The sequence below is a fragment of the Stylophora pistillata genome, chromosome 4 (assembly GCF_964205215.1).
Source record: "Stylophora pistillata chromosome 4, jaStyPist1.2, whole genome shotgun sequence".
In the NCBI taxonomy this organism is placed as follows: Eukaryota; Metazoa; Cnidaria; class Anthozoa; order Scleractinia; family Pocilloporidae; genus Stylophora; species Stylophora pistillata.
Genome location: NC_142522.1, coordinates 41,500,952 through 41,517,452, shown reverse-complemented (window position 1 = coordinate 41,517,452; position 16,501 = coordinate 41,500,952). Strand labels below are relative to the sequence as shown.

Here is a 16,501-nt window from a genome sequence, read left to right as displayed (position 1 = left end):
ATGATAACACTTTACTCTAAAATTAAGCGTATTAACCCCTCTAAAAAGGAAATATATGTATATAGGTCTTGGACCGAAACGTTTTCTATCAAACTTTTTAGATTTTTTATTGAGTGTATAGTCTAGTATGTCGTCCTTCGCCCGAAGTTGTCCGTCCTCGTGTGCCACACTACTTCTTCTAGTTAGAAAAAGTTAAAAAAGTTGAAAAAATTGCGTGGATGGACAACTTCTGACGTAAAAATTTAAAAAGATTTAATAAAAAACTGTTACGAAAAATAGTATTGCGTGACTAGCGCTACATTCTAGAGGCTTCGCGAGTGTTCGTTGTTTGTTTATTTTTAGGTTCGTACGTGTGCGTTTCTAAATCGGTGTATTTTGTAATCCTTCTATAATTAGAACTATTACTAATTTAGAGAATTCTAGAAGCTTATTGTAAGAGTATATAAGTAGACGAGTCCTAGCGAAGTTTTTAACTAATCTTTCACAAGCGAACAGAGTTGGAGTTAGCCGTGTTTAGTCAAGCGTGACAAGAGCTGTATTCATTCAAGTTGGCGGAGGCCGTGTAAGTTTGTCGAGTACGAGTTGCTTAGAGTTCTAACTTGTGGAAATTACGTTCATTTTCGAATAAATCTTCTTGTTGTTGTTCCGACAACCCTGCGTTCAGTTTAGTGCCGAACAAACTTTCCTCAAAACATTCGAACACGTAACATTGGGGGCCTGTCCGGGAGAGGAATTCATTTGTTTACCGACTACAGAAACCAGGAAAGGACAATTCAAGAAGCAGTTACAGAAAAAGTAAGAAGAACCGTACAAGAGAGTGTATTGTGGTTTTGCTGTGAAACACCGCTTTGGAAATGGAAAAGCTTTTGCAGATGGGAAAAGAATTTGGTTTGGAAGGAGAAAAGCTCCTTGAGTTTGTGAGAGACGAGGAAGAAAAAGAAGAGAAACGTAGACTGCTTGAAGAAGAACGAAGAAGGGAACGGGAAGAGAGAGAAGAAGAAAAGGAAGAGAGACGTCGAATGCTTGAAGAGAATAAAAGAAAGGAAGAGGAAGAGAAGGAGGAAAGACGCAGAAAAGAAGACGAAGAGAGAGAAACTAGGCGACAAGAACGCGAACTAAGAAAATTGGAGATGGAAGCCGAGCTGTTGAAACAGAGAGAGAGTATTGAAGCGGCAAAAAGAGAACACGAGTTGGAGATTGCACGTTTGGCCGTGCAGAATGCTGACGGGCGTCCTGAAGTAAGAGAGGATAGGGCCAAGGCACCCAAGCTTCCCTCATTCATCGATGGCAAGGACGACTTGGATGCTTATTTACAGAGATTTGAGAGATTTGCAGCGACAGCTAAGTGGGAGAAAACAGGATGGGCTTCGAAACTTAGTGCTCTTTTGTCTGGACGTGCACTAGAAGTTTATTCGCGGTTATCTGAGGAGGCAGCCCAAGATTATGACCGGGTGAAGCTAGCCTTGATGAAGAGATATGACCTTACGGAGGACGGATATCGCCGTAAATTTAGAACATCGAAGCCGGAAGTCGATGAGAGTCCAGAACAGTTTATAGTGCGGCTGGAGAGATACTTGTTGCGGTGGTTGCAACTGTCACACACTGAACAGTCCTTTGAAGGCCTGAAAGACTTAATTGTGGAAGAACAGTTTATTGACTCCTGCCCAAAGGAGTTAGCTATTCACCTTCGTGAAAGAGCCCCGGAAACGCTTGACCAGATAGCGAAAATCGCCGATCAATACTTGGAAGCACATGGAAAGCAGTTGTTTAGTTCCGCGACCAAGAGGCCATCCAAAACGGAGGAAACAAAGAATTCACAGAGTGAGACAACAGCTCCCCAGTGTTACAAATGTAATGCCCACGGACACAAAGCGATTAACTGTCCAGCTCTAGTAAGAAAGTGTTTCCTATGTGGCAGGCGAGGTCATGAGGCGAGGAACTGTCGAGCGAGTGGACGGAAGTCAGGAAATCAAGGTAAAGATAGTAATCTTGTGCAACGTGGTCAAGTTAGTGCTGGCTGTTTGGTTAAGTCACCAGATCTTAACGCTACCCCTGAGGAAGTTAAGTCGTGTATTCAAAATGATCAGCTTCTGTTGGCCTGTGGCAAGAAAGTCCCGTTGCTAAGTAATGCCTGTGTTGAACCCTTATCTGGAGTAAGAAGTAAGATGCCAGTTGTAAAAGGCAGAGTAGGAGAGAAGACTGTTGACGTTTTAAGAGATACCGGTTGCAGTGGAGTTGTAGTCAGGAAGAACCTTGTTAGCGAGGATCAGTTCACCGGAGATTTTAACGTCATGCTGCTTATAGACAACACAGCGAGGAAAGTGCCTATAGCAAGAATTTATGTTGATACGCCTTATCTCAAGGGTCACGTAGAAGCGCAGTGCCTTTCAGATCCTATCTACGACCTAATTATTGGTAATGTACGTGATGCAAGGGACGCACAAAATCCAGATCCCAGTTGGCAAGAGGCTTGTGCGGTAACGACCCGAAGTCAAGCTAAGAAAAAGGATGAACGCACCACTTTGAGAGTGCCTAGTACCCGTGAAAACCCTATTGTGGATAAAGAGAAGCTCAAACAGATGCAGCGAGAAGATGAGAGCCTACGTAAGTATTGGGATCGAGACGGTGTACTAGTGAAGGGTCAGGCGGAGATTTCCTTTGAAGAAAAATCCGGAGTACTGTACCGCTTGTACCAGCATCCCTATGTAAATGGTGGTAAGCCACTTAAACAAGTTATGGTACCTGGAAAGTTGAGACGCTCCATAATGCAAGTAGCTCACGGATCGATCATGGGCGGACACATGGGTATAAAGAAAACAACGGACAAGATCCAGAGTGCGTTTTACTGGCCTGGAATTCAAGGTGACGTGACTCGATTTTGCAAGTCCTGTGACGTTTGTCAGAAAACCGTAAGTAAAGGATCAGTACCAAAAGTACCGTTAGAGAAGATGCCATTGATTGATAAACCCTTTAAGAGAGTAGCAATAGATCTTGTTGGCCCTATAAGTCCCCCGAGTGAAGAAGGACACAGATATATATTGACACTGGTAGATTTTTCGACTCGCTACCCAGAGGCTGTGCCGCTAAAGAACATTGACACAGAGACTGTAGCAGAGGCATTGGTAGATATTTTCAGCCGTCTAGGAATACCCGAAGAAATCTTGAGTGATCTCGGTACGCAGTTTGTTTCTGACTGCATGAGAGAAGTCATCCGTCTACTCAGCATTAAACAGCTTACAACAACACCCTATCACCCGATGTGTAACGGCTTAACGGAGAAGTTCAATGGAACAATGAAGTCTATGTTGAAGAGACTGTGTAGTGAGCAGCCAAGGCAGTGGCATCGCTATATAAATCCGCTGTTGTTCGCTTATCGTGAAGTTCCCCAAGAGTCCACCGGTTTTTCACCGTTTGAGTTGTTATATGGAAGAGCTGTCAGAGGACCAATGGCTATACTCAAACAGCTGTGGACGAAAGAAGTTGACGAGCCTGAGGTAAAGAACAGTTACCAATACGTTTTCGAATTACGAGAGAAGTTAGAAGATACTCTTAAACTCGCCCATAGTGAACTGGAGAAAGCCCAGCAGAAAGGAAAGCACTATTACGACCGAAAGGCCAAAGTTAGGAAGTTCCAGTCAGGTGAGAAAGTGCTTATACTGCTACCTACCGACCACAACAAGCTACTTATGCAGTGGAAGGGCCCCTTTGAAGTTAGTTCTGTGGTAGGTCTCAATGACTACAAAGTGAAAGTAAAAGGCAAGGAGAAAGTTTACCACGCTAATCTACTTAAAAAGTATTTTGAGCGAGAGGAGACCACAACCGAAAGAGCATTAGCTGGTGGGGTAGGCGCTTCGTGTGTAGACGATGCTGTCAACTGTGCAGTTGAAGCAGATGAAGCAGAAGAAGAAAACATTGATTTCTTAGAGCTTGGTGGATATGTAGCAAAAGAATCGATCGAGGATGTTAAAACCGGACCAAATCTGACGAATGAGCAACGCAATGAATTTACGGATCTGGCTAAACAGTTCGTGAATTTGTTCACTGAAGCACCAGGTGCTACAGATCTCGTTCAGCATCATATCAAACTCGTTTCAGACGAACCGGTTAGATCAAGACCTTACCCAGTGCCTTACAGCATCAGAGAGTCGCTGAGAAGAGATATTGTCGACATGATCAAAATGGGAGTTATTAGAGAGTCCAGTTCTCCGTATGCATCACCTGTGGTAGTAGTGAAGAAAAAAGACAACACAAACCGTGTGTGCGTTGATTATCGGAAACTAAACAAACTAACTGTATTTGACCCCGAACCTATGCCAACCGCCGAACATTTGTTTCAGAAGCTTAGTGGAGACAAGTTCTACTCAAAAATCGACCTAAGCAAGGGATATTGGCAGATAAAAATACCGGAAGAGGACATACAGAAAACGGCGTTCGTAACCCCTGACGGATCGTACGAGTTCCTGAAGATGCCGTTCGGAATGATCAACTCTGCAGCAACACTGAAGCGTGCAATGAAGAAGCTGCTAAAAGATTTAGACAACGTTGATTTCTATTGGGATGATATATTGGTTCACACCTGTACGTGGGAAGAACATATTGGAGCCCTAAGAGAGCTATTTTTACGCCTTGTACAAGCGGGGTTCACTATTAGACCTACTAAGTGCCTATTCGGTGTAAACAGTGTGGATTTCCTAGGCCACCGACTAGAGCAAGGAATGATTGGTCTACATCAGGATAATGTGGAGAAAATTAAAGATGCCCCAAGACCAAGCACAAAGAAACAGGTGCGATCATTTATGGGTCTAGCAGGATACTACAGAGATTTTATTCCCAACTTTGCAGCGATTGCAGCGCCCTTATCTGACCTTACGCGGAAAGGCCAACCTAATAAAGTTGAGTGGAGTGAAGCCCAAGAGAAAGCCTACCGAACAATCAAGTCTTACCTAACAAGCGAGCCTATTCTACGGCTCCCCGATCCAGCTAAAACCTATTTCTTAAGGACGGACGCCTCCAACAGTGGAATCGGTGCAGTATTAATGCAGAAACATGATGAGAAGTTATTCCCTGTTTGCTACGCAAGCAAGAAATTGACAGGTGCAGAAAGGAACTATTCTACAATTGAGAAGGAATGTCTAGCAATTGTATGGAGTATCAAGAGATTTCATCTTTATCTGTACGGAGTTTCTTTTGTTCTTCAGACGGACCATGAACCCTTAAAGTATATGAGCAGTGCTAAGTTTAACAACGGACGCCTTATGCGTTGGGCTATGTTTTTGCAAAGCTATTCATTCAGAGTTGAAGCCATTAAAGGCTCAGAGAACGTTGGAGCAGATTACTTGAGTCGTGTAGAGGATTAAGTTTGCTAACATTGAACTGCACCTTATTTCGCAATTTTTCTTACTTAGGATAAATTTAGGAAATTTCTTCTAGAAGGGGGTTATGTTACGAAAAATAGTATTGCGTGACTAGCGCTACATTCTAGAGGCTTCGCGAGTGTTCGTTGTTTGTTTATTTTTAGGTTCGTACGTGTGCGTTTCTAAATCGGTGTATTTTGTAATCCTTCTATAATTAGAACTATTACTAATTTAGAGAATTCTAGAAGCTTATTGTAAGAGTATATAAGTAGACGAGTCCTAGCGAAGTTTTTAACTAATCTTTCACAAGCGAACAGAGTTGGAGTTAGCCGTGTTTAGTCAAGCGTGACAAGAGCTGTATTCATTCAAGTTGGCGGAGGCCGTGTAAGTTTGTCGAGTACGAGTTGCTTAGAGTTCTAACTTGTGGAAATTACGTTCATTTTCGAATAAATCTTCTTGTTGTTGTTCCGACAACCCTGCGTTCAGTTTAGTGCCGAACAAACTTTCCTCAAAACATTCGAACACGTAACAAAAACGTTCCGGTCAGAGACCTTCTTCAGTTATTTACAACTTTTGAAATAAAAAGAGAGCATTAAATAAGATCGAAGTGCTAATGATTACATAATTACAGATAACGACTAATGAACTGGTGCTAATAAACAAAAAACTTAATTGCAAAGAAAGCAATGGAGAAAATACAAGGAGCAAACCCTAAAAACTAAGAGATAAGAATGCTAAATATGTTAATATAAGTGGCGTAACCAATTGCAAAGAAGCAAAGCGGCGAGCATTAAAAAAGGGAAGGCCCACTTTTTACTACAACTGTATAGCGCAACAAAATCCCAAAACAAGGCCTTTGGAGCCCGAAAGGACAAATTAGCAACAAAATCCCTGGAGGGGCCCTTAAAGGATACTAATCATAATAAGATCTAAGACTATATATATATATATTTATTTAATGTGTGGTAGTCGGAAAAAAAACACAACTACAGAGACATCCCTACAGACCTGTTTCGTGGTTGCCCACTCATCAGGGGATTTCAATATATATATATGTATATAGGTAAAATATTGTAGTACACGAGGACGGACAACTTCGAGCTAAGAAAGACATATACTCAAATAAAAAGTCTAAAAAAGTTTAATAAAATACTTTTCGCTCCGAGACCTTCATCAGTTGTAATACAAAGACTTACAAATTCCTTAAATAGATTTATATAGGGCGTGATGACACATATAAACAAAAACAGTAATTACTACGCTAAAAAATTATCACAATAAAAAATTGTCGAATCCACTGAAAATGTTAAGGAACCAGCGTTGACTTGAAAGGCGAGAATTGTGCTAAAATTCCCCATAACGCTGAGACTGGGACCTTGGATGCCCGCCCAATTTGAAAAAATTCTCCGCATTAATTATAGTTTATTCTTTTTTTTGGAGTGAAATTCCTGGTGCTTATTCAAGCCGAAGAGTGCCAGAGAGAACAACTGTGCGCTCCCATATGCTTCTTTGGTAATTAGAAGCTACTCGATGTTACCTGAATTGTTTACAGTCGCCTGCACTTGATCAATACATTGGAATGAGAAATCACTTAAATCATGTGGTGTTTTGTTAAAATGTACCGCTACTTCACAGGTCTTTTTCTTAGTAACCATAGCAGACTTCTGGTTGCGAAATCTAACTCTAAAGTCATTTGTAGTGGAACCAATGTATATATATATATATATATATATATATAGAGAGAGAGAGAGGGAGAGAGAGAGAGAGAGAGAGAGAGAGAGAGAGAGAGAGAGAGAGAGAGAGAGAGAGAGAGAGAGAGAGAGAGAGAGAGAGAGAAGGTTTAAAAAATTGCGAGGATGGACAACTTCTGACGTAAAAAAATATAAAAAAAATTTAATAAAAAACGTTTCGGTCAGAGACCTTCTTCAGTTATTTACAACTTTTGAAATAAAAAAAGAGCATTAACTAGGATCGAAGTGCTAATGATTACGTAATTACAGATAACGACTGATGAACTGGTGCTAATAAACAAAAAACCTAATTATAAAGAAAGCAATGGAAAGAATACAGGGAACAAACCCTAAAAACTAAGAGATGAGAAGGCTAAATATGCTAATATAAGTGGCGTAACCAATTGCATAGAGGCAATATATTTTTTACGTCAGAAGTTGTCCATCCTCGCAATTTTTTAAACTTTCTACGTTCGTGTTGGCTGTGAGGTTTGGACTGCGAATCTTTATTGATCCTCCTGGCGCGGTGCACCTTTGTTGGCCTGAGAGTTTCATTAACGACTTTCTATATATATATATTTAACAATTATTCCACGAGGGCGCGTTGGATATGAGATGATAGATAGCCAACGAGGCGCGTAGCGCCGAGTTGGCTATAATCATCTCATATTCAACAAGCGCGAGTGGAATAATTGTTTTATTAAAAACGCCATCAAGAAATTATTATTTTGTGAGGAGAAACCGGATTTTGTAGCTCCCTTTTGATTTTAAACTGACGCGTACGCTTACCATATTTGTAGATTGTGGTATATTGACTCATATACCATAATGGCTAAGCCAATAAAAAGTCTTGAACTGCATTATCCAATGATCCAGTTTTTAATAAATAAATATATATATACCAAAATAGCGGAATAAGATCATCATCTACTAAAAAGTGCTCAATAGCAGGGCTAGAGCGATGGATAATTATACTTCAAGATTTAGGTTATTTGAACTTTTACTGCAACTCTGAGTTTCATGCCTGTTGCGAAGCCTTGTTAACTGACGATTGCTTCGCAAGAGGCATGAAACTCAGAGTTGCAGTAAAAGTTCAAGTAACCTAAGTCTTGAAGTATAATTATATATATAAGCGAAATAGGCAACGTAGGATCCATGATAGTGCTCGACAATGAAGGAGCGATTACAGTAGCAAATGGACTACTCAAGTGACGCACATATGGATTTTAATACAGCCTGTTTCGTAGACCAACAAAAGTTGATCCACTCATCAGTCAAACTCCATACACACTGAGGCATCGTGACGGTTAACTCTAACTCAGCAATGTGATCACATGACATTGTTTAAAAAATTCAAATCTTGAAAACCGTGCGCGCGCCGATAATAGCGTTAAGAATACCTGAGAATATATTTTCGCCGATGTCTACAATTGGATATTATTTCACTTCGCTTGTTTAAAGAGGCTTCATGTGGATAAGACAAGATAAAAAATTTCTCAGTGAGGCATCAATTGCAACGTTTTGTGGCATTAGAATATGCTCTAGCCCTAGCAATAATTTTCCATGAAATCGAATAGTCTTCCCTCTTCTCCTTCAGTTTCCACAGGTAATTGCTCAGCTCTGTGTCATTTCGCCGTCTCTCGTGGTTAAACGACATTCGTTGGTTGCGCCATCTAGTCTTAAAATCTGTCTCTGTGAGGCCAGCGTACGTTTCAGTTTCTTCCCTGGTAGCGACTGTGGCTTGGTAGACAACCTCGCTTTGCAAACATTCTCCGCCTAAAGGGGATTCGTTTTCGTTTCTGAAGTTGCACAATCTTTGGGGGCGGCTTTCTTCGGACATTTTTGCGTTCCTGATTGTGGCTTTGTTATGCCCGTCGATGATCTGTTTCATATTGGGTGTGCATGAGTAGCTCAGTTTAATGGTGTTTGTATTGAAAATTTTCCTCAGTTTGTGGGTGACTGGAAAGCACTTGTCAATAAGGTTAATAAAAGCTCTGCCAATGTTGGTCTGGACGTTTCTGTTAAATGGTGGGTTAAACCAAATTATGTTTCTTCGCCTTTTGGTTTGGTATTGCGGCCGGTGCGGTTCCGGTTCAGTGAAGTGCAGCTTGTATTTGTAGCCACTCTTGTGTAACGCGTCTTGGTAGGGAGGTGCGGCTTTGTAAAACATGTCTTCGTCAGAAGAGATTTCAGAAAGTCTTTTATTAACTGCTTCGAGGATGTTTCCTAGTATGCAAGGTGGGTGGTTAGACTTGCTGTGTACGTGTAGAGGGGTAGTTGCTGGTTTGGAATAGTGTCCGAGTCTGCCGGTTATCAGGTCGAGCGTTACATCGAGAAAGTTTATGATTTTCTTGTTTGTCTCGATGGTAATTCTAAGGTTGTTTTGGGCAAATATCGTGTAAATCTGTTTCTTAATTCTCTCCACTTTTTGGGGTGTCTGGTTTATAACTGCAAGGCCGTCGTCACGGTAAAGTCCGACTTTAGTTTCTGGTATAGTCGCAAGCTGTGATAGGAGGTAGCAGCCGACTAATAAATAATAACAATAAAATTGTGGATTTATATTAGTTCACATGTCTCCGCTCCATCATAACTTCCCATGGTGACGTCGAAAAGGCCGTTGGAATATTTCCTTTGCCAAGAGGTCTCATTGCTAAATAGTAATGATTCCTTAGCAAGTAGGACGATTTGGCGATCATCTGGCGAGATGATCGTGTAGTTAGACTAGAAGTCGAGGGCACATTTGAGTAGATCTTTCGTTATTGAGGGGTAGAAGTCTACAACATCAAGGCTGATGAAAGCAGATTGGCATTTATTTGGTAAGTTTTTTAACCGCTGCAGCACAGAGGATGTGTTCTTCCATTGTTTAACGCCTGTTGCATTTACAAGTTTCTGGTTAATATTTTCGAGAATTTTCTTGCTTATTTTTCCAATTTCCTGGTTTGATGGGTTGATCAAACGACAAGTGGGTCGGTTTAAGAAATTGTCTTTATGGTCTTTAAGTGTTACGAACGCTTCTCTCTGGGTGGTAACTTAGACCCGGTCGTTAATATCTAGTTTTCTTCGTAATTGCTTTGGCTGCGGCGTCAGTTTCTCTGAGTTGCTTGCTGTCAGCTTTCTTGTATGTTTTGGTGATGTTGTCGAGTTTCCGGATTTCTGCTTTGTTATGGTTAGATACGACAGTTTTAATGCTGCCCATGCAGCTGTAGCTCAATGTAAGGGTGTTATCTAACCGTAACAAAGCAGAAATCCGGAAACTCGCACATACTAATGATCAAGCTAGGAAAAGCTGCAACTGTAGGAAACCTGACATATACCCCATGGAAGGAAGCTGTGACATGGAAAGCGTAATTTACCAGGCAGAGGTCACCACAGAAACCGCAAAGGAAACATACATTGGTTTCTGTGACACCGCGTTTAAAATGCGTTACAGGAACCACTTGTCTACAATCCGAAACGAACGTTACAGGCATGCTATTGAACTTAGTAAATATATATGGAGTCTTAAAGATAAGAACACTGAGTTTAATATTAAGTGGCGTAAGGTGAAACAAGCTAGTTCTTATTCTAATGTAGCTAAGAGATGTAATTCTTGTTTGTGGGAAAAATAATATATCATGAAATATATATATATATATATATATATATATATATTTATGCCTTTTCTCCCTTATAAATTATATGAACAACCCAAATATGCTGCCTTGCCTGAGCTATGTTTACTGGGAAAAGTTATAACCAATCAACAATTGGAGTAAATGGCTATGGGCAAAATCCCATAGCCGCATTTATTTAAAATTACTGTTCAATCAAATCCTTGATAGGCTCTAATTCTAAACAAACAGGAGCAACAAGGGCTCCAAGTAAAATATAACCAGAGTAACAAGGGGGCTAATTCAAGATAAACAAGAGCAACAAGGGCTCTAAATCGAAATAAACAGGAGCAACAAGGGCCCCAAATAAAAACCAGAGCAACAAGGGCTCTAATTCAAAATAAACAGGAGCAACAAGGGCCCCAAATAAAACCAGAGCAACAAGGGCTCTACATCAAAATAAACAGGAGCAACAAGGGCCCCAGTAAAATAAAACCAGAGTAACAAGGGGGCTAATGCAAGATAAACAAGAGCAACAAGGGCCCCAAATAAAAACCAGAGCAACAAGGGCTCTAAATCAAAATAAACAGGAGAAACAAGGGCCCCAAGTAAAATAAAACCAGAGCAACAAGGGCTCAAATTCAAATTAAACAGGAGCCACAAGGGCCCCAAAGCAAATAAAACCAATGCAACAATGGCAATAATTCAAAATAAGGATGAGCAACAAGGGCCTGAAATAAATAAACCCAGAGCAACAAAGGCTCTAATTCAAAATAACAGGAGCAACAAGGGCCTCAACTAAAAGAAAACCAGAGCAACAATGGCTCTAATTCAAAAGGAAAACAAACAAGAGCAACCAGCGCTCCAAGGGGAATGAAACATGAGCAACACGGGCCCTAATAAATTAAAATTAAACAAACCAGAGTAACAAGGGCTTAAAATTACAAAAATTGTTTCCAACAAGGGCCGAAAATCAAGATTAATAAAATTCAGCACCAGGGCCTTATAAAACAATACCAGAAAAAGAAAGCCGCAAGGTGAGAAATCAAAGCAAGCGAAGGGCCTTCAAGATAGCTCCCCGATAGCTTCGATATAGAGAATATTGGCCTTGAGGGTTTAAGTGAACGCCATCGGACAAGTAAGGACTGACGGTGGGATTACTAAAGCCCTTATGGCGCCAGGAAAAAACGTTGGGACAAGGCTCTAGAACATCGGTGAGATATTGGTTGAGGATCGTTGCCGCCGTGTTGAAGAACGGCGCTCGAACACGAGGTATCACCTCGCAAATACCGATGACTCGTACGGAGTACGATTGGAGCAGCAATTGAACCAAATCATCGATCCCTCAACCGACGACCTCGGGACGGTTAGCACCAAGATCATTAGTGCCTATTTCAAGAATGATGACCTCGGGTTTTAGGGCAGAAACAACACCAAGGTCGTAAAGGCGAAGTTTCTTCACAGTACGACCGCCCACGCCATGCAAGTGAATCACGGCGTCGCCCAAAAGATTAAAATGCTCGGCAGCACGGGCATCAAAATTGGATCTAAGGTCTGAACTCAGCCTTCGAACAAACGAATGGCCTAAAATAAGAACTGTGGGAGGTGAGCTAGCCATAAAACCAAAGAAAGAAAGTCGAAACGAAGAAAGCTGTGAATTCGACCAAGCACATGTGCAAGCAAAATGTAAGAAATAGACCAAACCACAGAAAGCTCGGGACTTCTAAAGACAAATCGTCAAAGAGGAAACTGTTTTAAGGGATAAAATTAATAAAACTCACCTCGAATGAAAAACCAAGATGAAAAACCACGATGAAAAACCACGTCTTTAACCACCATCAAGATGGAACGGAGTGACGCTCACATGGGAGCCTGGTCACTTGGCAAGCACAAGTATCCTAAAGGGTATTGGGTATAATCCAAATAAATGCCACCCCAAGTCCCAGGCCCCCAAAAGAAATAAAAAGTACACAACGGGGAGAAGAAGCATAAAAATTCTATTTGCAAGCAAATATTTCCTATATATATATAAGCGAAATAGGCAACGTAGGATCCATGATAGTGCTCGACAATGAAGGAGCGATTACAGTAGCAAATGGACTACTCAAGTGACGCACATATGGATTTTAATACAGCCTGTTTCGTAGACCAACAAAAGTTGATCCACTCATCAGTTAAACTCCATACACACTGAGGCATCGTGACGGTTAACTCTAACTCAGCAACGTGATCACATGGCATTGTTTAAAAAATTCAAATCTTGAAAACCGTGCGCGCGCCGATAATAGCGTTAAGAATACCTGAGAATATATTTTCGCCGATGTCTACAATTGGATATTATTTCACTTCGCTTGTTTAAAGAGGCTTCATGCGGATAATACAAGATAAAAAATTTCTCAGTAAGGCATAAATTGCAACGTTTTGTGGCATTGGAATATGATCTAGCCCTAGCAATAATTTTCCATGAAATCGAATAGTCTTCCCTCTTCTCCTTCAGTTTCCACAGGTACTTGCTCAGCTCTGTGTCATTTCGCCGTCTCTCGTGGTTGAACGACATTTGGTGGTTGCGCCATCTAGTCTTAAAATCTGTCGCTGTGAGGCCAACGTACGTTTTAGTTTCTTCCTTGGTATCGACTGTGGCTTGGTAGACGACCTCGCTTTGCAAACATTCCCCTCCTAAAGGGCATTCGTTTTCGTTCCTGCAGTTGCAAAATCTTTGGGGGCGGCTATCTTCGGACATTTTTGCGTTCCTGATTGTGGCTTTGTTATGCCCGTCTATGATCTGTTTCATATTTGGTGTGCACGAGTAGCTCAGTTTAATGGTGTTTCTATTGAAAATTTTCCTCAGTTTGTGGGTGACTGGAAAGCACTTGTCAATAAGGTTAATGAACGCTCTGCCAATGTTGGTCTGTACGTTTCTGTTAAATGGTGGGTTAAACCAAATTATGTTTCGTGAAGTAAATCCTATCCAACAAGCGCGAGTGGAATAATTGTTAAATATATCATGATATATTACTTCCATCATTTATTTGTATTGAAATTATGGTATTCTCTAATAAGTCAATTTGTTACCGTAATTTTTTGATAGAATCACTTCCGCTTTTCTCAATCTAATTAACCACTATTGGACCTAGATTGAAATTGATTCAAAATAAGTTAATATTAAAACACTATCCCCCCTTTAAAACAAGACCAAGCAAACAAACAAACGAAAGTTTTCCTTATCCTAAAATGTTGGTCAGGTGTTAAAATTTAACTAAATCTTGTGATTCTATTTACAGCCAAGTATCTTTCATCTCCAGTTAAATGAGAAACGCCTTTTTTGTTGAGAACGGAGACTTGAAAGCCAAATACATATCAAGGCGTGCCCACAATGCTACGATTTGGCTTCGCCTTCGGTACTTTTGTTCCATTCTGATTTGGAAATACCTACCACCAGCCGCCAAATTGCAAAACCACATCTTTGGTGTGCAGTTGACCATGTCAGAACCTTTCCAAAAGGGTGTCCCATCTTCATGGGTCACAATCAATCGTGATGTGTAATCAAATACGTCAACAGCTGTTGAAGAAGTGTTGATAGAAAGGTCAAATTGACAATGGAAGGAGTTGACGCGTTTTTTAGGCCTCATTAGCGTGTACAACATTTATCAAACGATTGAAAAGTTATGTTTTTTCTTGTTAGACGTTCTCGGAGCAAATAACAAAGAGAGCAAAAACGCAGGGTAATACTTGCCGTTTATTCACAAATGAAACAAAAAGACTTGAGGATTTCTATCGATTTATGCATCTGAAAGACTTTTCGCAATACTGAACAATAAAAAAGTACTGTATATTGTCTATGTTTGACCCTTTTTCAAAAAATTCAATTCTCATTCTCTGTTAACATATTTCTTAATTTACTTATATTTACTCTTGGGAAAATGGTAACTGGATAAGTATGTCGAATAATGTAGCTTGGTCACAGCTGCTTTCCAGATCACTTACTAACCTGCAGTAAAAGTGATTGTGGCATTCACCGGTTCATCCGGGGATATTACTGGAAAGGGAGTCAAGTGGTACTTTAAGGTTTTATCCGGTGGACCTGAAACAGAGCAACCATAACAAAATCACCATTACTTCTTCTATACTGATGCAATAGTTGTCATAAAGCTAGAAATTGTCCAACATTTCCTTCACCAAATTATTGGACTTAATGATCAGTACGTATACGATAGAGTCAACGATTCAATAGTGTAACAATCATCTTTTGCAAATTTTTTTGCCTCTCATAGCTCTCTTTCAATTGAATAACCAGTGGCTTGTCACTTCGCTTATTGGCGATTCTATTAAAATTCACGAAAGTATGAATTGTTCTTAACATTTCACATAATATATAGGGTATGTAGTTCGAACTTCGTACCTGCAAAGGACCATCAGGTCTGATTTTCACTATTTCTTAAATAGTACTCTTTACCTAGAGGATCATGCACAAATACGTTTCTATAACCGCAGTTCAGATATATGAATTTCATATATTCGTTGTGTTTGATTTATCATCTTACGGGTTTATGTCGGACTTATTTGATGACCTGCTCCCAGTTGGCTTGTTAGCTCAATTGGTAGAGCGCTGCACCAGTATCGCAGAGGTTAGTGGTTCGAATCCCGTTCAGGCCTGAATTTTTTCACGTCTGATTCTCAATATTGCTTAAATAGTGCTCTTTACTGCGAAGATCGTGCACAAATACGGACTTACTTAGGGCGGATTGAGTTGTTGATCGTGCGCAGATTGAACTCAGATAACGTCCTCACTAAAGGCGATAATCCTATGAACGAATTGTTATTTAGACTAGCCGAGCTTTGAAATTTAAGGAAATCAATTATTCTGTTCTTATTGCTGAAATTGTTATTGTTTAAAAATTGTCATTGAGATATTCAATATGGCGGCGGACGTGTTTGTTAAGCATCCTTTTTCTCTCTGCTTATTGAGCTTCTTGTTGGTACCCTTTTCTCTTTTAAGGCATCAACCTGGTCTCATGACATATATAAACCTCAGTTTTGGCCTAAATTTTGTAGAGACTGCGTCGTAGTAAGAGAAGAATCAACTAAACTGCACAGACCGATCGCGAAAATTGTCAAGCATGCCGGCCTCTATTTAGCAACTTCTGTTGAAAGACTGATCCATTTGCGCTGTGGCGACGTTTTTCCAAATCTTGGACCTCACCTGAAATCTTTAAGCTGCTTTATTTAAAACGTGAGAAGTTTAAAAACTTTTCATGTTGTGAAGGGTTCGTCTTTTGAATGGAAGCTTGGGGTTCTACAAGATATCATTTATGGCCTAGACCTCGATGTTATTTGCCTCACCGAAACATGGCTAAACGAGTCAATCGTGGAACACGAGATATTGCCTACTGCGTATAACATTTATAGATATGACCGTGTTGGTAGAGTTGGTGGTGGAGTTATGATAGCAATCAAACGTACGCGGTCTTCGACTCTCCTTGAAGTTCCGTCAAAGTTTTCAAGTTTGAAATTGTTGTTGTTTATAAACTATTATCGCCCTCCTGACAACTATCCAAATGTATTCAGCAATTCGCTGGCCTTCTAAGAGCCTTGGATTTTCATCATCACTACTCTTTTATCGTATTAGGGGATTTTAACTTTCTTGGCAAACGGTGGATAGAAGGGTCAGGTTTTGCATCATTTGGTGATGATTCTTCTTTTGAAAATTTGTCGATGGACTTTGATTTATTTCAATGAGTAGAGCAAGCTACTAGAAGCAACTACATCTTAGATATCGTTCTAACAAACACCCCTTCCCTTATGCTCGAACCTAAAACTGGTCCCCAGT

The 16,501-nt window shown here is 40.4% G+C and overlaps 2 protein-coding genes across 9 annotated transcripts in view; one reads left to right on the top strand and one right to left on the bottom strand.

Annotated features, from left to right (window-relative positions):
- Positions 1-16,501, bottom strand: part of LOC148733788 (uncharacterized) — a 270,303-nt gene that overhangs the window by 249,925 nt on the left and 3,877 nt on the right. For 4 of the 8 annotated variants that reach the window (XR_016000255.1, XR_016000256.1, XM_088757681.1 and 1 more), the window contains one exon: positions 14,663-14,755. Coding sequence is in view for 6 of the 8 variants with exons in the window: in XM_088757681.1 (XP_088613807.1) it covers positions 14,663-14,755 (93 nt within the window). In the remaining 2 variants the exon portion in view is untranslated. Of the gene's footprint in view, positions 1-12,711; positions 13,593-14,107; positions 14,234-14,662; positions 14,756-16,501 lie in introns of those variants that run through there. The other 4 variants (XM_088757683.1, XM_088757679.1, XM_088757680.1 and 1 more) reach the window with 2 other exon arrangements.
- On the top strand, positions 275-5,828 carry LOC148733789 (uncharacterized). The gene has a single exon (XM_088757678.1). The coding sequence runs from the start codon at positions 855-857 to the stop codon at positions 5,355-5,357; it is 4,503 nt and encodes a 1,500-aa protein (XP_088613804.1). The 5' UTR covers positions 275-854; the 3' UTR covers positions 5,358-5,828.